General features: G+C 42.7%; 1 protein-coding gene across 3 annotated transcripts in view; it reads right to left on the minus strand.

Moving 5' to 3' along the window:
* The window catches only part of ANKMY1 (ankyrin repeat and MYND domain containing 1), a 79,599-nt gene that overhangs the window by 47,864 nt on the left and 10,116 nt on the right, over positions 1 to 21,619 (minus strand). For all 3 annotated transcript variants that reach the window (XM_056564560.1, XM_056564559.1, XM_056564561.1), the window contains 6 exons: positions 18,751 to 19,214; positions 15,252 to 15,468; positions 8,783 to 8,947; positions 4,686 to 4,855; positions 3,220 to 3,391; positions 600 to 740 (listed from right to left, as the gene is read on the minus strand). In XM_056564560.1, the coding sequence (XP_056420535.1) occupies positions 600 to 740; positions 3,220 to 3,391; positions 4,686 to 4,855; positions 8,783 to 8,947; positions 15,252 to 15,468; positions 18,751 to 19,214 (1,329 nt within the window). The remainder of the gene's footprint in view (positions 1 to 599; positions 741 to 3,219; positions 3,392 to 4,685; positions 4,856 to 8,782; positions 8,948 to 15,251; positions 15,469 to 18,750; positions 19,215 to 21,619) is intronic.

Raw genomic sequence — 21,619 nt, forward strand, 5'->3', positions numbered from 1 at the left:
CCATGACTGTATATATGTATGTAATATATTCTGTACCTGTCATTGTTACCGACTAACAACTTCATTGCCTTTTACTAATACTGAATAGCGATTAAAGAATTGAAATGCCTTTTATTATTTTAGCAAATAAAAAGGAAACTTAAATACAAGCAATGATGGTATAACCCAATGTAGAAGATTTCACAATATTCCACAGTACTGTATTAAAATAGTAGTGCCATCCATCAAGAGGAAGGGGTCACATTTGGCGGCCTGACAGGCTCCAGATCTACACAGGGATTAGTTTTGAGTAGACATGACACCTTAAAAAAGAATCAAATACCCATGGAGCCTAAAAGCTGTGCAAAACACTGTTCTCTGGGAGTTTTGTCTGCTGATAAACATTGGGTTTACTTGACACTGATCTGTGTTCATTGACGGAGACTATCCCTGGCTACCACAGATCTTCTACGTATAAACACAAGAGAATCTCCAAGGAACATCTGAGCTGCGTGCTCCATCTTCATGTGACAGACAAGTCTATACGCTGTATGCTATATTTATCTCCTGCACTCTAATGAGATGTCCCCAAGAGGATAAGCAGAGCAGATATACCGTACCCTGTCATGATCACACACGTAGTCATCATCCTCAGCGCCTGCATTCGGATCTGAAGCAACATGCAGCAGAACCTCTGTGATCCGGATGCCTTCAGCCACAGGCAAGGCTGCTGCTATGTGTAGGGGGGTAAGGGAGCCATGCTGTGAAATAAAATATATTGTTACATTATCTCCAAGACATTAATGTTTCATCCACTCAGCTAAATTACATCTACAGTAATAGTCATCCGCCAATGATGATCCGCACCGAGATGAGACATTTAATGATTGAGAACTGGGACAGGAGAAGAAAAGCAGGTGATTTAAGGAATGAATTTATCACCATCAGAATTGTCTTTATAGGACGAGCGATGCCCGGCCACTAATGAACAGGAGAACCCATTGATCAAAAATATGTTGAGCTGGCAGCAAAGTCTATACAGCGTAATGGGAAAAGGGGACGGCAATCTGTCCTTACAAGTAATTATGCTGAACAGTCCAATAATTCCCATCACGGCACTTAATATTTTCTAATGATGGGATTTAGCGGCCAACCATATTACACCGGAGTCAGGCCTTCATACATTACATGCTAAAAACTAATGGCCATCCTGTGCCTTTCTGACAAGCCAATTTTAAATAGGTCAATAACTGAGCAAGAATTGTACCGTAGAATAGGAACGGAAGATAGAGACATAGCAAGACAGAAAAGGTTCAAAAATAAAAGAAGCTCTATTTATTGGTAGTGGGGCCAATCTATTCCCCGATCCCACAGCTATATAGGTGAGGCGGCTAACAGATTCTACACATCTATGTTGCCGATCTATGTGAAAAGCAAAACTAGAAAATGACCTTTTTACCTAAGCACAACTAAATTAATAAATTTTTATCCATAAAACGCTGAATGCTTATAAGATTGTAATTTGGCATTAATCGGATTTGATCCAAAATTCACAACAAATTAGGATTTGTTAGAATTAAAACATTTTGTGATTACTTTCAGATCCCTGGAAAAAAAGGGGCTTAGAACCCAGCCCACTAATATGTACCTCTTCTAAGCGCCCTATAGAGGAGCAGGGACTCCTGTTTTTGAAAGGAGTCCCTGGAAATGAACATAGTTTGCATTAGAATTGAAAGACAATCAGGGCACTTCCAAATCCAAATTGGCATCTAAATCCTAAACAAATCTGACATTCAGACTAGCTGAATCCAGCTAGAAACATGTCTCAGGAGATTCACTCATCTCTTGTCCTTGTCTTTAGCAGAACCTCTTTGCTTTTCACTGACGGCTCTAGAGGTCCCCTCTTTCATACGATGTGTATGATGTAGGGGACTACCAGAGGGATTGGGGTGGGGCCACAGCTGAGAGTCCTGGTATCTTGGATTGAAATCTTTCACAGTCATCCTTCTACTTAGATTGACAATATTGATGTTTCATCTAAACAGCGACTAAAAGGGTATCTTTTTAGCGTTTGCTTGGCCAGGGCACACGAACAATGGAATATTGTAGTGGGGTACACGATTCCCTCCAACAGCATTCTGTTAATAAAGTAAACTATTATGTATTGGCTTATGGACACTATCACCGTGAAGGAGAAGTTGGGTTCTCGGTGCCAACAATGCATGCCACCATATGCCTATACAATGGGATACATTGCAACATTCTATTGGAGGTATACATTGGGAGTTCCCCTGATGTATACCCCTGACGCAAGGCTATAAACATAGTAAAAGATTTTTCATACTGTATTTAATGTAAGTAAGAATGTCCATGGAGTAGGTATCTAATAAAACTTAAAGGGAATCGATCAGGAGGTTAGGGAATGTTAAAGAATGTTCCATAGTATGTTTAATATGATTCTCTTGTGCGCTGTTTATCTGAAACATCTGTATTACTGGTATGCAAATTAGGCCGTTTGGTCCCTGTTTTTTTTTCCCTTTACTCTTGTACTATAATCCTTACTGTAAGTCCCCTATTAGCCTATACTAGCAGGATAGGAGACCCTAACCTATTAATAGATTCCCTTTAAAGGGGGTTATCCAAAAACAGCACCACGCCTGTCCTCAGGTTGTGGGTGGTATTACAAGTTTGCTTCATTCACTTTAAAGGGGTACTCCGCTGCTCAGTGTTTGGAACAAACGGTTCAGAGCGCTGGGAGCTTGTGACGTCATAGCCCGGCCCCCTTGTGACATAATGCACCGTCCCCTCAATGCAAGTCTATGGGAGGGGGGGTGGCAGCCATTACGCCCCCTCCAATAGACTTGCATTGAGGGGGTGGGGCGTGACATCACAAGGAGGCAGGGCTATGACATCAAGAGCTCCCAGTGCCGACTACAGCGTTCGGAAAAGTTTTTTCCAAACACTGAGTAGCGGAGCACCCCTTTAATGGAACTGAGCTGCAATACCACACACAACCTGAGGACAAGTGTGGTGATGTAGTGTACAGTGCATCTCTGCCCTGTAAGTGGACAACAGTGCTATAAATAGTATTTACTTGATTTGCTACTGATTTTGTATTTCGATCTAAAAGCTTTCATTTACTGTATACCATCTGTAATATGTAACTGGATCAACCCATATGGCTATATTTGGTCGGGGTGAACCAGCCCTAAAAATGTCTTCACATATTGATGGAGTTACCTTTGTCTTCAATCGGACATCAGTCCGGGCTCCACATTCCAGCAATAGCTGAACAGTATTGATGTCAGCGGCTTTAATGGCTATGAAAAGGGCATTCATAGGAATACTGGATACATTAGGATCAGCGCCTCGTAGAAGAAGAAGCTCCATGGTCGATCTTAAGTTTTTATTCCTAGATCAATAAATACTAATATTACCAAAACACCTTATGTAAGAGTCCATCATGACATATCTGACTCACTAAGGGCCCATTCACATTACGGAATCTCCGCCTGGGGGGAGAATTCATGGGCAGCAGGTGGCAGCAGAACTAGCCAGGGCTGGGACTGCCTGAACTTGCGCAATTCTTATTGACGGTAAAGCAGTCCGGGCGGAAATCTTCCAAGAGTTTGGAATCAAAGCCACCAAAATTCTGCAGTGTAAAATGTGCAGCAGAATCCTATTAAAAACAAAAGGAGGTTTCTGAACAAGAATTTCTATGCGGAATTACAATCAGAATATCTGTAGTGTGAATGGGCCCTAATACATTATTTTATTTACTTTGGGGTAACACAAAGACTGTAGTTAACCTACCTGTCATAAGACTGGGCAAGGTATGTTTGGACCTCTTCTCCAATTCTCTCTTCTTGTACAAGAAGTTATGATTTGTAAGAACCCAGCAGATAAGCAGTAGGTGCTTGGACTGAATTCCTTTCAGTATGGTCAGTGGGAGATCCCATTAATAGAGTTACTTGGTATACATACCATTAAAAAGCTGACAAATTGAACTATAATGTGATGATATGAAAACTGTCAGCGGGAAATATCTGTAGATGTCCATATTTAGTGGTGAGCACAGTGTGGCAGTACAGATCAGAAAAGCTGCTAGTAGACAGTAGGCGTTAGGACCGGAGCTCCGGGCACCCCACGTGATCTTCTGCTGGGCAGGCGCTCCGCCCGGCTCATCAATATACATGGCCTCCTTCCCTGCTCTTGCGGCAGGTTTTTCGTCATGGCTCATGCACCACTTCGAAAGTACACCCGGAAGCGGTGTCAGTTTCAGCCTCATTCCTGCGGCAAGCAGTGAAGTGTGAGGAAGCATGAAGGCATGAGGGTGAATGGGGCTAAAACGGATACCGCTTCCGGGTGTACTCTGGAAGTGGCGCACGAGCCATGACGAAAACCTGCCGTGAGAGCAGGGAGGGAGGCCATGCATATTGATGAGCCAAGCGGAGTGCCCGCCCGGCAGAAGATCACGTGGGGTGTGCGGAGCTCCGGTCCTAACGCCGCCCGTGCTGAGGGACCTCATTTACATAAAAAGAAAAACAGCGATAACGGTGCAACGGCTGGGCCATTCAGGACATTGTAAGTATCATTTTGATCAGTATCACCCGCACTACAAGCCTGTATGACGGGTGATACTGATGACAGATTTCCTTTAAATATACATCCCACTCCTAAGCCAGGTTTCAGACTGCCTCTCATACCTATGAGGATCAATGGCGTCATCAGCTTCCTCACTTGCACCAGTCTTGTTACTAACAGATGTTTGCAAGGATTCACCAGATATTTCACTGCTCTTCTCCATTACTTTCTCATTCACAGCAGAGCAGCTTTCATTTTCCACACTGTCCAATCCAAAGTAATTTTTTTCTTCCTATAATTGTAAATAAGATATCAGAATAAGATTAGACACCTGCTGAACTAAAGATGGTCATAACTGGGATAAGAATAATCTGACTGTGGATACCAACCATTAATGATAACAGTGATATATACAGACAGTTATATGTTCTGGAAATGACTACAAGTCGTACCAGGACTTTATTTTCATATTTTATACTATAATTTATTATATAAAGATTAAACTGTAGTGGTCACAGACTACAGATACATAAGCAGCAACACACAAGTCATATGAGCAACAGCGAGAATGTTTATTGACATAAAAACCTTCCCTTTTTCTAGCAGATATCTTGTAATGTATGCACCTTTAATGACTTGTATGTGTATCTTCATAGTTAAAATTACCAGAACGCTGGCCGAACCATCTTTTCAAAAATCACATGTACCGTGATATCTATTAGGGTTTTATCTGGATGCCATATGATCAGTGCTACCGGTGCTGCCATGTACTACACAGTCACCCCTTCACTAACTTTCTCTCATGGCATAAGCTGATCCCTGACAAGACAACCCTTATAAAATGAAGATTCTGCTTACAGGAATATTAAAGGGGTACTCCTGTGGAAAAAAAAAATTTCTAATCAACTGGTGCCAGAAAGTTAAAACAGATTTGTAAATTACTTCTATTAAAAAATCTTAATCCTTCCAGTACTTATAAGCTGCGGTATACTACAGAGGAAGTTGTATAATTATTTTCTGTCTGACCACAGTGCTCTCTGCTGACACCTCTGTCCATGTCAGGAATTCTCCAGAGCAGGAGAGGTTTGCTATGGGGATTTGCTCCTATTCTGGACAGTTCCTGACACGGACAGAGGTGGCAGCAGAGAGCACTGTTTCTAGACAGAAAAGAACAACTCAACTTTCTGTGGAGCATACAGCAGCTGATGAGTACGGGAAGATTAAGTACAGGATTAAGATTTTTAAATAGAAGTAATTTATAAATCTGTTTAAGTTTCTGGAACCAGTTGGCTGTGACATCACGACCCCCGCCGCCCGCTCCAAGCATTTGGAACAAAATGTTCCAAATACTGAGGAAGCGGAGTACCCCTTTAACTGCAGATCAAAGCATCCATGGGAATCTCTGTCCACTACGGAATACAAACAAGGTCAAGTGAGTACCAGAACTGGACCAGAGAGTAATGGAAGAAGGCAGCCTGATATGATGGATCATGTTTTCATTTACATCATGCGGATCCTGACATTTATGTGGATCTTAATCTGACAAGTACGACCACCTACATAAACATTACTGTAAACCATGTACACCCATCATTCTTCCCTTATAGTAGAGACCCCTTTCAGCAGGACATTGTCCCAGCCACAAAAGTATTCAGAAATGGTTTGAGGAAAATGACAAAGAATTCAAGGTGTTTTATTGGCCTCCGAATTCCTCAGATCCCAATCCACATGTGGGACGTGCTGGATAAGCAAGTCTGATCCACAAGCAGGCCGCACCTCACAATTTACAGGACTTAAAGGGGTACTCCATCTCTCAGCATTTGGAACAAACTGTTCCAAGTGCTGGAGCCGGCATCGGGAGCATGTGACATCATAGCCCCGCCCCCTCATAACATCATGCTCCATCCCCTCAATGCAAGTCTATGGGAGGGGGCGTGACGGCTGTCACGCCCCCTCCCATAGACTTGTATTGAGGGGGCGGGGCATCATGAGGGGGTTGGGCTATGACGTTACAAGCTCCTGTCGCTGGCTCCAGCGTTCGGAACAGTTTGTTCCAAACGCTGAGCAGCGGAGTATCCCTTTAAAGGGTCTGCTGCAAATGCCTTGGTGCCAGAGACCACAGGGCAACTTCAGGGGTCTTATGGGTTCCATGCCAATTCAGAGATGAACTAGTGACACCAAAGCAATATTAGGTAGAACATTATAGATGGCCGATGTTGTGGTATAAACTTATTCTTAAAGGGGTTATCCAGGATTAGAAAAACAGAGATGATTTCTTCCAAAAACCAGCACCACCCCAGTCATCTGGTTGTGTGTGGTATTGCAGCTCAGTTCCACTGAAGGAAATGGAGCCAAGTTGTAATTCCACACATAACTTGAGGACAGGGGTGGCGCTGTTTTTGGAAGAAATTAGCATTGTTCTACTATTCCTGGATAAACCTTTAAAGTCAACGCTGTGCCCTGTAATACTTTGTTAAAAAGCATTCCACTTCAATGAACATTATGCAGAATATAGTTTATCCGTATCACAACTTTATATTAAAGGGGTACCCCGGTGGAAATGTTTATTTATAAAAAAAAAATAATAATTAAATCAACTGGTGCCAGAAAGTTAAACAGATTTGTAAATTACTTTTATTTAAAAATCTTAATCCTTCCAGTACTTATCAGCTGCTGTATGCTCCACAGGAAGTTGTATTTCTTTCTGGAGTTCTTTTCAGTCTGACCACAGTGCTCTCTGCTGACACCTCTGTCCATGTCAGGAACTGTCCAGAGCAGGATAGGTTTGCTATGGGGATTTGTTCCTACTCTGGACCGTTCCTGACATGGACAGAGGTGTCAGCAGAGAGCACTGTGGTCAGACTGAAAAGAACTCCAGAAAGAAATTCAACTTCCTGTGGAGCATACAGCAGCTGATAAGTACTGGAAGGATTAAGATTTTTAAATAGAAGTAATTTACAAATCTGTTTAACTTTCTGGCACCAGTTGATTTGAAAAAAGAAAAAGAAAAAATAAATAAAATAGTTTTCCGCTGGAGTACCCCTTTAGGGTATGTTCACATGGACAGGATCCTGCGCAGATTTGATGCTGCAGATTTCAATGTAAAATAAAGCACAGCTTCTAATCTACAGTTACAAATCCTGCGCATCAAATCTGTACATGTGAATAGACCCTTAAGAAGAAAATCCCCATGACAGATTCATCATTACAGCAGGGGCAATATATGTTCTAGTAATAATAAATAATAATAATCCATTTTTGTGTATTGGGAAGTAATGGCTTCCTTTGCCAAAACTATACACGCATTGAAATTTCTTGTACAAGATATGTAGCAATACACTCTAGGTCAGTGGTCTTCAACCTGCAGACCTCCAGATGTTGCAAAACTACAACTCCCAGCATGCCCGGACAGCCAACGGCTGTCTGGGCATGCTGGGAATTGTAGTTTTGCAACATCTGGAGGTCCGCAGGTTGAAGACCACTGGTATATAAAGATGTACCCTTATTTAGTAGTTAGGGCAGTGTATTCCAACCAGTGTGGCTCCAGCTGTTGCAAAACTACAACCTTCGGCTGTCCGGGCATGCTGGGAGTTGTAGTTTTGCAACATCTGGAGGTCCGCAGGTTGAAGACCACTGGTATATAAAGATGTACCCTTATTTAGTAGTTAGGGCAGTGTATTCCAACCAGTGTGGCTCCAGCTGTTGCAAAACTACAACCTTCGGCTGTCCGGGCATGCTGGGAGTTGTAGTTTTGCAACATCTGGAGGTCCGCAGGTTGAAGACCACTGGTATATAAAGATGCACCCTTATTTAGTAGTTAGGGCAGTGTATTCCAACCAGTGGGGCTCCAGCTGTTGCAAAACTACAACTTTCCGCTGTCCGAGCATGCTGGGAGTTGTAGTTTTGCAACATCTGGAGGTCCGCAGGTTGAAGACCACTGGTATATAAAGATGTACCCTTATTTAGTAGTTAGGGCAGTGTATTCCAACCAGTGGGGCTCCAGCTGTTGCAAAACTACAACCTTCGGCTGTCCAGGCATGCTGGGAATTGTAGTTTTGCAACATCTGGAGGTCCGCAGGTTGAAGACCACTGCTCTAGGTAATAAAGAGTGTTCTGACTTGATAAATGCACGGTTCTTATTCTGTGCAGTCATGCTGACAGAACGGATTGCTGTGCATTACACTGGATCCTATATAGAGGTATGGCAAATGATACTGACCTTGTTCTCCGGGAGATTCTGCTCAGCCACAATAAGCCAAAATGACTTTGTGCTGTATAAAAGCATCAGGCACAAGGACAAAGCTGATAGTCCCTCATCATTAATCTTGTTAACGTCCGCTCCATTGTCAAGAAGAAGGTTAATGATGTTATTATGGCCATTTACCTGGAAAAGGACATGTTAGCACGCTATATCACAATTCACAAGTCAGGAATTATTGATAGCAACAGTGGACCCAATAGACAAACCGCACTGTTGTGAACATATGTTTACCGTAATCACTGCTCTGCTATAATAGTCAAAGGTAAGAAGTGCTACCGTATGGGGAACTAGTAAAACTATCCCTGGCTGACCCTCCATAGCTCTTACTGGCACACTTGTGTTGAAACTGCTCTGCTTCCTGGGACATATGTGTGCAGAGACCCCTAAAATATCTGAATATAGCAATACAGGAGGAACGTTGATACTGACCCTTCCCTGCTCTAATAGTGATGAGTCTATGGGATATAAACGTCCCTGGAAACCATTTTCTAGCAGTACCCTTGGGCATAAGTCATTCCCTTAATGTTTTTTTCATCATAATGCCAGTTATCCCTTAAAGGGGTACTCCGCCCCTAGACATCTTATCCCCTATTCAAAGGATAAAATGTCTGATCACAGGGGTCCCGCGGCTGAGAACCCACGATCTCTCCTGCAGCACCCCTGTCATCTGGTGCACAGAGCAAACTTCGCTCTCTGCTTGATGATGGGCGATACAGGGGACGAAGTATTGTGACACCATGGCACCTCCCCCTCATGATGTCACACCCCGCCCCCCCCTCAATGCAATCTATGGGAGTGGGCGTGACAGCCACCATGCCCGCTCTCAAAGACTTATATTGAGGGGCGGGGGCGTGACGTCACAATACTCCGGCCCCTGTATCACCTGTCAGCAGGCAGGGAGTGAAGTTCGCTCTGTGCACCAGATGACAGGGGTGCTGCAGGAGAGATCGTGGGGGTTCCCAGCAGCGGGACCCCCACGATCAGACATCTTATCCCCTATCCTTTGGATAAGGGATAAGATGTCTAGGGGTGGAGTACCCCTTTAAGCCTAGTTTGGCACACACAGAAAAATAGACAACTGGGGGTTTCCAGCTAGGTCCATACATTGTCTGAGACTATCCAATTAGAGCAGAGAATGCCTTGACAAAGCTGACAGCGAAATGTGTGTCTGGTTTTTCGAGACATTTTTCTGATTGGTATTAGGCAAAATTGTCATGAAAAATGCCCATTCTGCCATTTTTATTTTTGTGTGAAAAAAACACTGCAGCCAGATGTTAGCTGCAAGTCAATAGGAACTGCAAAATGCCATATCCACTTGGTGTTTTTCAGTTTGGCGTTTTTTAATCCTTTTGGCGTTTTTCAGCTATTTTTGGCTCCTGGGCAATTTTTCAAAGATGACCTCTTGTTGAGACTTTGGCATTTTTTTAAAGGAAAATCTTGGTAGTTTCGTCCCATAGAAGTCTATGGGATGGGAGTGAAAAAAAACACCAAGAAAAACGCCATGTGCGTTTTTGCCGGCGATTTTTATTCTTTTTTGGACGATACAAAAAAGTGATGGAGATATATTTTTTAATAAAATTTCGTAGGGTACCATAAAAAAATAAAAATAAATAAAATATATATATATATATATATATATATATATATATATATATATATATAAAAGATACAGTAGTGATGGAAAAAATTGTATTTAACGAAATTTATCTTTTTTATAATGAAATTTTTATTCATTTTTAAACAGCGATCAATTTATGTGTCCGGGCAGGAACTAAAAATTTTGCCAACAAAGAGACCATTTAAATGTAAAAATAATATATTTGATATAATTAATTTAGTTAAACTTTTTATTAATAATGTGTTGAATAAAGTTTGTGTGTGTTTTTCACTTTTTTTCACTTTATTTTTTAGGTAGTACTACTACTCCCAGCATGGAACACACTGTTTCATTATGGGAGTAGTAGTACATGTACTAATTGACAGATCGCCCCGGGTGTCACTTCTGACACCCGTTGCGATCCTATTCATATTTCCTGCAGAGAGCTTTGATTAGCCAGATGGTTCCAGCCAATCACAACTCTCTGTGGGAAATATGAATAGGTGTATATATATATATATATATATATATGTGCAGGGGACCATAGAAGAGTGTTTGGCCGCATCTATACATTATACAGGAGGATCACAGTGGGTGTCAGGAGTGATACCCGCAGTGATCTTTCCTTAACTGCAGGTACTACTGCTCCCAACATGGAGAACACTCTGCTCCATGCTGGGAGATGTAGTACCTGCATTAATAGACAGATAGCAACAGGTGTCAGAAGTGACACTTGCTGCGATCTGTCTATTAACGCAGGTACTACAGCTCACAGCATGGAACTGAGTGTGCTCCATGTTAGGAGCAGTAGTACCTGCTGGACAGATCACAGCGGGTGTCACTCCTGACACCCACTATGATAGTCCTTCATCCCTCAACCCTGAGATGCGTAGCGGCTTTTTCCTGCGCTCCGCATCTCTGCTCTGTACTCGGCCATTGATGTGAATATAAATTCACATCACTGATTCATATTTACAGCTGAGAGTGGGGATTGGCTGCAACCATCCGGCCGATCCCCACTTTGGGTGGAAAATATGAATTAGTGAATTTATATTCACATCACCGGAGTATAGTGCAGAGATGTGAGCGCTGTAAAGAGCCGCTCCGAATCTCTGCTATATAGGATGACCACATCAGGTATCAGGAGTGACACGGGGGCGATCTGTCTATTAGTACGGGAACTACTACTCCCATCATGGAAAAGTGTGTTGCATGCTGGGAGTAGTAGTACTACCTAAAAAAAGTAAAAAAAAATAAAGAAAAAAAGTTAAAAACACACACTTTATTAAATCCATTATTAAAATACATTACTAATAAAAAATTAACAAATAACAAAGTGAATCATAAAAAATATATTATTTTTACATTTAAATGGCCCCTTTCTACATTTTTATTATTGTCGGCTACATTTTTAGGTCCCTCTGTCGGGTACACCTTTTTCCATCCCTACTGCATCCTTTTTTTTTTTTTTTTTTTGGTACCCAACAAATTTAGAAAAAAATGCAAGAGGGGCCAAAAATGCAATTTTCACTCAAAGGCAGAAACGCCAGAAAAAAACACAAAAAACTGTCAAAACGTAGGACAAAGCTGTGGCAGTTTTTCTGGCATTTTTGCTGGCGTTATGTTAGGTGTAAAAAAAAAAGTGGAAACCTTGCGTTACTGAATACACTATGGAATGGTATACTTGGCTTAACTGGTCTTACATGTAGCATTAGGCCGTGTTCATAATTTGCTGATGTTGCACATATATGTCTGCTTCCCGTCAAAAAGGAATGCTGATGTATAAGTGCATGGACAAGCGCTGGCCTCATTGATTTCAAGGGCCATGTGTAGTTAGCTACTGACTACGTTCAGGGCTCTTCCCCTACAGCACAACAAACAAACCACACCTTAGACTATGTTCACACAGCGGAAATTCTGTCATTCCACTCAAATTCCATTCTGCAAAGCTTCCTGCAGATTTTTGGCAGTTTTGCATAATTTGGACAGAATTCCGGCAGAATGTCTGTGCGCTCAAAACACAGAATTCCATTGAAATTCAAAGCCCCATTGACTTCAATGGGATTCCGCTGCAGAATTCAGCAAAGTTAAAGACAAGTCTAATATTTTAGTGTAATCCGGAATCCACCTGAATTTCCACAGCAGAAAATGTGTGAATGTGTGAATGAGACAGCGGAATCCTCATTGAATACAATGGCCGTGATTTACCTATTTTGACAGATTGTGCGCCACAAATTGTGTCTGCGCCAGAATTTGCGCCACAAATTTTAAAACCTGACCTCTCCATTTTACTCAGAAAACCCGAAAAAGGAGCATGGCTGGCCGGAAAAGGGGTGTGGCCACCGAAAAGGGAGCGTATCCCCGACATTTTCCAAAAATCCCGACATATTTACTAAGGTTTCCATAGAAAATGTGGTGAATTTGAGCTGAGGAAAAGCCCACAGCTCAGAGCAGGTGTAAAAAAAAGCAAAATGTAGCAAAAACTACAAAATATAGGGAAACATTAGTAAATGCCGTGGAAAAGTACTTGTAGGGAAATAAAACCCACAAAGAAAACTACACAACACTCTTAGTAAATCAGGGCCAATGTGCAGTGAATTTCAGCTGAATTTCCGTCACAAATTTTGTCGTGTGAGCCTAGCCTTAGGGTCCTAGTCAAAACCCATGAAAATCATCCAAACTAGTCACTTGCTGGCTACATTTGGGCTATTAAAGTCAATGGAGCAGATGCCTGTCTGTGCATGTAAATGTGCACTTTGTCAACAAATCATGATGTGACTGCAGCCTTAGGACAAAATCGCAAGAGACTTTGGGGGGTATGTATGAAGGATTTTACACAGTTTTAGGATAGGGGATACGTTTTTCACCACTGGACTACCCCTTTAAACAGTGCCCAACCAGAAAGTGGAAAAAGGACCCTGAACAATAAAATAAGCAACCTGATTGGTTGCTGGGGAAAATGCTAAACTTTTCCAAGGCAGAGGTCTGGATGAATATCCCCCCCTAATGCAAAAATTTAAAACAGCAAAAAAGGCCCTGGCTGTGCGAGCTTTACCTCTGTAAATACAATACAGGAATATGGGTGCACTACTGTGGTAGATGTATACAATGACATTGGCTATCCCTCAACACTGATGTTAAAATTGAGACATTCGCCAGTGTACCCTTATATGAAGGACATACCAGAGCCCGCACACCAACGCCAAGGTTTCTCAAAATGGCGCGGGACCTAACGTTAATCCTACCTGTGCGTGATAAGCAAAACAGGGGACAGTGGGCAATTACGGCAGCATTCGGTCGATACTGGGAGGAGGCTGTGAGTCGACCGAATGCTGCCGTAATTGCCCACTGTCCCCTGTTTTGCTTATCACGCACAGGTAGGATTAACGTTAGGTCCCGCGCCATTTTGAGAAACCTTGGCGTTGGTGTGCGGGCTCTGGTATGTCCTTCATATAAGGGTACACTGGCGAATGTCTCAATTTTAACATCAGTGTTGAGGGATAGCCAATGTCATTGTATACATCTACCACAGTAGTGCATCCATATTCCTGTATTGTATTATTCTAATTGTTACACATCCACACCGTTTATCTGGTGTAGGATTCTATTGTGGTACTTGTAGTCCGCTGCAGGCATCCTCCATTGTATGCATTGTTATGCTAGGGATCGCCCCTAGCAACAGACTACAAGGGCAGAATCTGCTCCCCCAGTATAAATGCACAACCGCATCTGGGGTTGAGCACCTCCAGCCATTTGAGACCACGTTTTTCGTTGTTTGTTTACCTCTGTAAACCAGCCAAAGTCCCAAGGTCAGATTTGAATGGGTACTCCGCTGCTCAGCATTTTTGGAACAAATTGTTGCGAACGCTGGAGCTGGCGCCGGCGCCGGGAGCTTGTGACGTCATAGCCTCACTCCCTCATGACTTCACGTCCCGCCCCCTCAATGCAAGTCTATGGGAGGGGGCGTGACGTGGTTGTCACGCCCCCTCCTATAGACTTGCATTGAGGGTGTGGGGCTTGATGTCAAGAGGGGGCGGGGCTATGATGTCACAAGCTCCCGGCGCCAGCTCCAGCATTCGAAACAGTATGTTACAAACACTGAGCAGCGGAGTACCCCTTTAACAGCCACACAGTCAGAAAGTTCTGCCTGGAATTCTTGGGCAGGAGTCTGCGCCTTTTAAAGGGCTGCATTTGTGCCAAAATTACAAACTTGCGTGCAACAATTGATCATTTTGGCGCAACTACGCTCCATTTGACGCAAAAAAAATACATACAATAACACATTGCAACACCATTATTGATACATACTCCCCTTTGTCTTCCACCTTAGCAACTACTGCACTTTATGTACAGCTGGTTTAGTCTGAATTCCTCTCATAGGGAGGGGGTGTGGCCTCACTGTGCAGGTCTCCGCCCCCTCCCTCAGTATGCTGTCTGCTCACATCTCCCCTAGCATTAGCAAAACTACAACTCCCAGCTTGTCCTCACTGACAGTAGCGGGACACAAGCTGACAGTGAGAGGATTTTTCCTCCAGCTGTGAACCCTGCGCTCACAGCTGTCAATCAAGGAAGTGTGTCCATGACATAGGTGATGACACATGGACACAGCAGGACTAGTATGTGTCCAAGCAGGCAGGGGGGGGCAGTTGTTTGACTGGCCTTTTCAGTATGAAATACTGAAAATTTTCTAATGAAAGCAATTGCAAAACCTTTTGGTTTTGCCTGCTTTACGACATATCAAACGTTTTTGTATCTGATAGTGCCCATTTAAACAGTAAAAGTGAACAGTTGTTTAAATGTGGGAACATATAAACTCATATGGCTACTCACAGTTGCAGCGTGTAGAGCAGTCTGTCCGCTCTGATCAGACACATCTACATGGGCTAGATCATGTCTTAAGATTGTAGAAACAGTCTCCAAATCTCCCAATCCAGACAACTCTATAAGCCGCTCTGCAGAACCCTCACGGGGACCTTTTGGACCAAATTTTTCCCGCTCATTCATCATGATTGAACACATCTTCCAGTCAAAATATTCAGGATTCTTCCTACCGGAATAAGAATGTGAAGAACTGGTGAGCTATCCTTCCTTTCCATATAGTCAGGTAAGGCATGTCTATGTCAATCTATGTTGAATATCTTTGTATATATTGAGCTTTACTTACATTGTACTGTGTTTTAAATATACAATGCTTAAAGGGGTACTCCAGTGGAAAACATATTTTTTTTTTTAAATCAACTGGTGCCAGAAAGTTAAACAGATTAGTAAATTACTTCTATTTAAGAATCTTAATCCTTCCAGTACTTATCAGCTGCTATAAACTACAGAGGAAATAATTTTTTTTAAATTTCTTTTCTGTCTGACCACAGTACTCTCTGCTGACACCTCTGTCCATGTCAGGAACTGTCCAGAGCAGGAGAGGTTTGTTATGGGGGATTTTCTCCTGCTCTGGACAGTTCCCGACATGGACAGATTTGTCACTGTGGTCAGACAGAAAAGAAATTCAAAAAGAAAATAATTTCCTCTGTAGTATACAGCAGCTGATAAGTACTGGAAGGATTAAGATTTTTAAATAGAAGTAATTTACAAATCTGTTTAAGGGCTTGTTCACACGAGCATTTTGCGGGTTACCTGCTACGTGTTAAAAAGGGTCGGGATCTCTGCGGCTGTCCGCAGTTTTCCACAGTGGAATTTCTGCTGTGGAAAATCCGCCGCAGACCCTATTGACTCAATGGGGCTCGCGGCAGATTTTCCATATCGGAAATTCTGCAGCCGAAAATCTCCTGCGGACAGCAGCAGAGAGCCTGCCCCCTTTCTAACCTGCAGGGGGAAACCTGCAAATAAATCCACTTGTGAGAACAAGCCCTTAGTCTCCATTTACAATGAAAGAAACACTTTTAGGGCTCAGATATTAGGTCACATGTTTGCAGTGTGGATAAGGCATAGTTCACATCTCCATTCAGGCTTCCATTATTCTGTTCCATCATAGTAGCAGCACGAGGTATCTGATACGGTGCAGGATCCACTGTCTGCAGATGACAGCATCAGACAGACCCCATTGAATAGACGGGGGGTCCATCAATTTCCAGCATGGTGTCCAGCCAATTCCCGGACATAATAACAGTGCATGCAGTACTAATATGTCTGGGATTTTTTGCTGAAGTCTGTATTGATGGCTCCTTATAAAACCACTGTTGCCTAAACTGTATACATATTCAGAAAAGGAACCAACAGAGTTCTTATTTTCCTCTTGGTGAGATGTTTAATAGTGTGTGTGGAGGGGGGGGTTCTTTCTGGACAGATCATTTATTTCACTATGGTCAGAATGTCACCACAATGTATATTTTGGCAGGTTTTCTTCAACTGCTGCTTTTCTTTACTTCCACCACTTATGGGTTTTACTCTGAGCAGGCTTTGTTCAGTCCTATTGGCAAACCTTCACCTTACTGTACACTAAAGAAGTATTCCGGTGGAAAAATATGTTTTTATATCAACTGGTGCCAGAAAGTTATACAGATTTGTAAATTACTTTTATTTAAAAATCTTAATCCTTCCAGTACTTATCAGCTGATGTATACCCCAGAGGAGGTTGTGTAGCTCTTGTCTGTCTGACCACAGTGCTCTCTGCTGCCACATGTGTCCGTGTCAGGAACTGTATGGAGCAGGAGTAAATCCCCATAGCAAACCTATCCTGCTCCAGACAGATCCTGACACAGACAGAGCACTGTGGTCAGACTGGAAAAATTTACACAGCTGGAGCATACAGCAGCTGATAAGTACTGGAAGGGTAAAGATATTTAAATAGAAGTAATTTACAAATCTGTTTAACTTTTTGGCACCAATTGATGCAAATTATTATTTTTAGACTTAGTCTCTGCACAGAGACAAAGAAGGGCAGGATTTCCTCCTATGTACAATGTATGGCAGACACCATGGACATTAGGCTCAGCTCAACAGCTCTGCAAGAACTGAAAATTATAGAGGGAGCCTGCAGAGCAGAAATCTGCTAAATGCTATATACACGTTATATAATGTCCAGATATAGTGCTGCTCCTCATGTACACACACAGAGCAGCTTATCTTGAAAAGTCACCTGAAACTACAGGTACGCTTTATGGCCCAGATTTATCAATCTGTGTGAGAGAAAAAATAAGAATGATTAACCCACAGCAACCAATCACAGCTCAGCTTTCACTTTAACAGAGCTCGTTATCTGAGCTGTGATTGGTTGGTGTGTAAAAATCACTCTACTTTTTTCTCTCACAGTTTGATAAATATGGGCCATAGTGTTTGGTTAAAAGAATGCAATAGCAGTCATAAAACAAGGCAAGACAATTCTGTTGACTTTAAGAGGTTTAACAGACCAAAACATTAATGGCCTATCCATATTTAATGGTGCAGCAACTACCAGGTGCAGAACTGTGCCCAGAAATAATGGAGATATCCCTTCAGTCAGCTGATCAGCAGGGGCGCTAACAGTCTGCCTCTCACCAAACACCAAACAGGCCATCAATTTTACAGTCCAGGAAAACTCCTGTAATTTGCAGTTGAGTTGAGTTGTTCTTTCCAGTCTGACCACAGTGCTGGACAGTGCTGACACCTCTGTCTGTGTCAGGAACTGTCCAGAGTAGGAACAAATCCCCATAGCAAACCTCTCCTGCTCAAGACAGTTCCTGATATGGACAGAGGTGTCAGCAGAGAGCACTGTGGTCAGACAGAAAAGAACTACTCAACTTACTCTGTAGTATACAGCAGCTGATGAGTACTGGAAGGATTATTATTTTTTATATAGAAGTCATTTACAAACTGTTTAACTTTCTGGCACCAGTTGATTTAAAAAACATTGTTTTCTACAGGAGTACTCATTTAACCCTTTCAATGTATAAGGTGAAATCTAAGGTGAATCAGCACCAAAATCAGCACAATATATATATACAAACGTATATATGTTCTTTATGAACAGTACAAAACTATGTTTGTTTATTTGTTTTTTCAAAATCTAAACAGTCATGTAGAACTCTTTTAGCATTTATATCTAGCTCCTTTTCACATATATATCTATAACTCCTAGCTTCTCCATAAACAGGCACACTATAAGCTCAGCCAAATATGTCTTTGTATTATTAGACAGTGTTGGCGCCGCTTATATCCTGATAACAAAAAAATGATCAGATGGGTTAAAGTCCATCCTGTTTTCCTGCTTCCCTGGGACAAAGAGATTAGAGACAGTCATCGGACACAATTATTGGTCAAAATTAGCAAAATCCACCAACAAATATCCAATATGTACACTCACCTGTTCTATAGCCTCAACCTGCAGGGTACATACCTGTATTTATTGACATGTAGATAGATGTCCTTCATGTCCCTGGCCCCATTTATACGATCAAACGTGTAGTCTCTGGACTCTTCTTGTTTGTTACTGTCTCTATAAAAGTGGCTGTCGAACTCTCTGTGCTGAGAGCGAGTGATGGGAAGGTGGTCTGTATCCAATGAGTAGGAGTAGATCTTCTCTGGGAGTGTGAAGCTGTCTTCTTGAAGTAGGATCTTGTATCTAAAGTCAAATGGATCCTCTGTTTGTCCTATAGGCAGCTCAGGAGAATTATATTCAGTATTACCTACATTCTGATTTATATGAGGACAAAAGTCTGGGAAAGAAGACATAGCGACAGATCCAGGTAGCAGAGTACATAATCTGAACAAGTGGTGTCCCATCCAGATGCCAACATCTTGACAGCCGTCACTGTAACTTTCAACACCAGGGCCAAAGCGTACATCTGCCTTGTAGAGGCCCTGCGAAAAGAAGGGAGAGAAAGGTGACATGTTTATACACCTGGACTATTCACAATGAAGAAGAATATGCGCCGCACAGTATACTCCATAGTTACACGAGTAGTGTCATTTACAAAAAACATATAGCGCTAAAAGAGATGTTGGACTCAAATGAACTTTATATGTGTGAATGTAATTATGATATATAGAAGTGTTTACAGTATTAGAGAGACAGGAGAAGTTTATTGGGGTAAACTGAACAACTGAAAGGACGCTCTAGTACCGTTGGGCCGTCTCTAGCCTGGATACAAGATGAGATACGGTTGGGCATGGAGCATACAGGTTCCATATGGCATCCTGCAGCACATTTGCCCACAGATGTTGCAAGCTGGTCCTATAGATCCTGCACACCTGTAGGTTGTCAAAGCTGGTGTGCCAGCTGGTCCCAGGAGGTGTTACAATCTGGTGAAAACATTCTTGGGAAACCCTTGCTGTCTTTGGGTGAACACTGTCCTGCCAGTGTGAAGTCCTGCTATGATAGATAACACATTTGGCTGCAGGATGTCCTGCACAAACCAATGAGCGGTTACTGTCCCTCATATCACTACTAGAGGTGACTGACATAGGTGATGGCTCCTCAGATGGTCACACCAGCAGTTGGGGCACAGTGCAGCTCTAATGAAAGGACAGGGTTGAAGCGCTCACCACAAGGCCTCCATACTGGAATCCAACCATCTACAGTCTACCATCTAAGTCAGGTAATTGTCTGGGCCATTGTAGCAGCTTTATTTTCTCTCTTTGAAACCACTGGCTGTGTGTTTGGGATCTTTGTCTTGATGAAATGTCTGCCCTGGTTTCATCTTCATCGCCCTGGTAGATGGCAGCAGAATGTTGTCAAGAATGTCTCTGTAAATTTACCCATTCATCCTTCCTTCAAGTTTGCCAGTCCAATTTGCAGAAAATCTGCCCCACCAGCCCCAACTTACTGAACCAGCTGATATTAATTTGCACTGACAAGTGGCTGGATTGCTTTTTAATTACCGATAGATTTCAGCTGTATCACTACCTCTGCAGCAGGACCACTACCTCCGCCTTTGTGCAAGGAGGAGCACTGCCAGAGCCCTGCAAAACAACCTACAGCAGGCCACAAATATGCATGTGTCCAAACAATCAGAAACAGACTCCATGAGGGTGGTATTAGGGCCCGAAGTCCACAGGATAGGGTTTTGCTTACAGCCCAACACCGTGCAGGACGTTTGGCATTTGCCAGAGAACACCAAGATTGGCAAATTCGCCATGGCAACCTGTACTCTTCACAGATGAAAGCAGGTTCACAATGAGCACATGTGACAGACGTGACAGAGTCTGGAGATGCCGTGGAGAATGTTATGCTGCCTGCAACATCCTCCAGTATGACATGTTTGGCGGTGGGTCAGTAATGGTGTGGGGTGGCATTTCTTTGGGGGGCCGCACAACCCTCCAGATGCTTGCCAGAGGTAGCCTGACTATCAATAGGTACTAAGATGAGATCCTCAGACCCCTTGTGAGACCATATGCTGGTGCGGTTGGCCCTGGGTTCCTCCTGATGCAAGACAATGCTAGACCTCATATGGCTGGAGTGTGTCAGCAGTTCCTGCAAGAGGAAGGCATTGATGCTATGGACTGGCCCACCCGTTCCCCAGACCTGAATCCGATTGAGCACATCTGGGACATCATGTCTCTCTCCATCCACCAACACCACGTTGCACCACAGACTGTCCAGGAGTTGGCGGATACTTTAGTCCAGGTCTAGGAGGACATTCCTCAGGAGACCATCCACCACCTCATCAGGAGCATGCCCAGGCGTTGTAGGGAGGGCATATGGGCACGTGGAGGCCACACACACTACTGAGCCTCATTTTGACTTGTTTTAAGGACATTACATCAAAGTTGGATCAGCCTGTAGTGTGGTTTTCCACTTTGATTTTGAGTGTGACTCCATATCCAGACCTCCATGGGTTGATAAATTTGCATTGATAATTTTTGTGCGATTTCGTTGTCAGCACATTCAACTATGTAAAGACGAAAGTATTTCCTACGATTAGTTCATTCATTCAGATCTACACTGCTTAAAAAAATAAAGGGAACATTAAGATAACACATCCTAGATCTGAATGAATGAATGAACTAATCGTATGAAATACTTTCGTCTTAACATAGTTGAATGTGCTGACAACGAAATCACACAAAAATTATCAATGGAAATCAAATTTATCAACCCATGGAAGTCTGGATATGGAGTCACACTCAAAATCTAAGTGAAAACCACACTACAGGCTGATCCAACTTTGCTGCCATCCATTAATGACCCACCACCAAATCGGTCATTCTGGAGGATGTTGCAGGCAGCAGAATGTTCTCCACGGCGTCTCCAGACTTTGTCACAT

The sequence above is a fragment of the Hyla sarda genome, chromosome 3, assembly GCF_029499605.1.
Source record: "Hyla sarda isolate aHylSar1 chromosome 3, aHylSar1.hap1, whole genome shotgun sequence".
NCBI lineage: Eukaryota > Metazoa > Chordata > Amphibia > Anura > Hylidae > Hyla > Hyla sarda.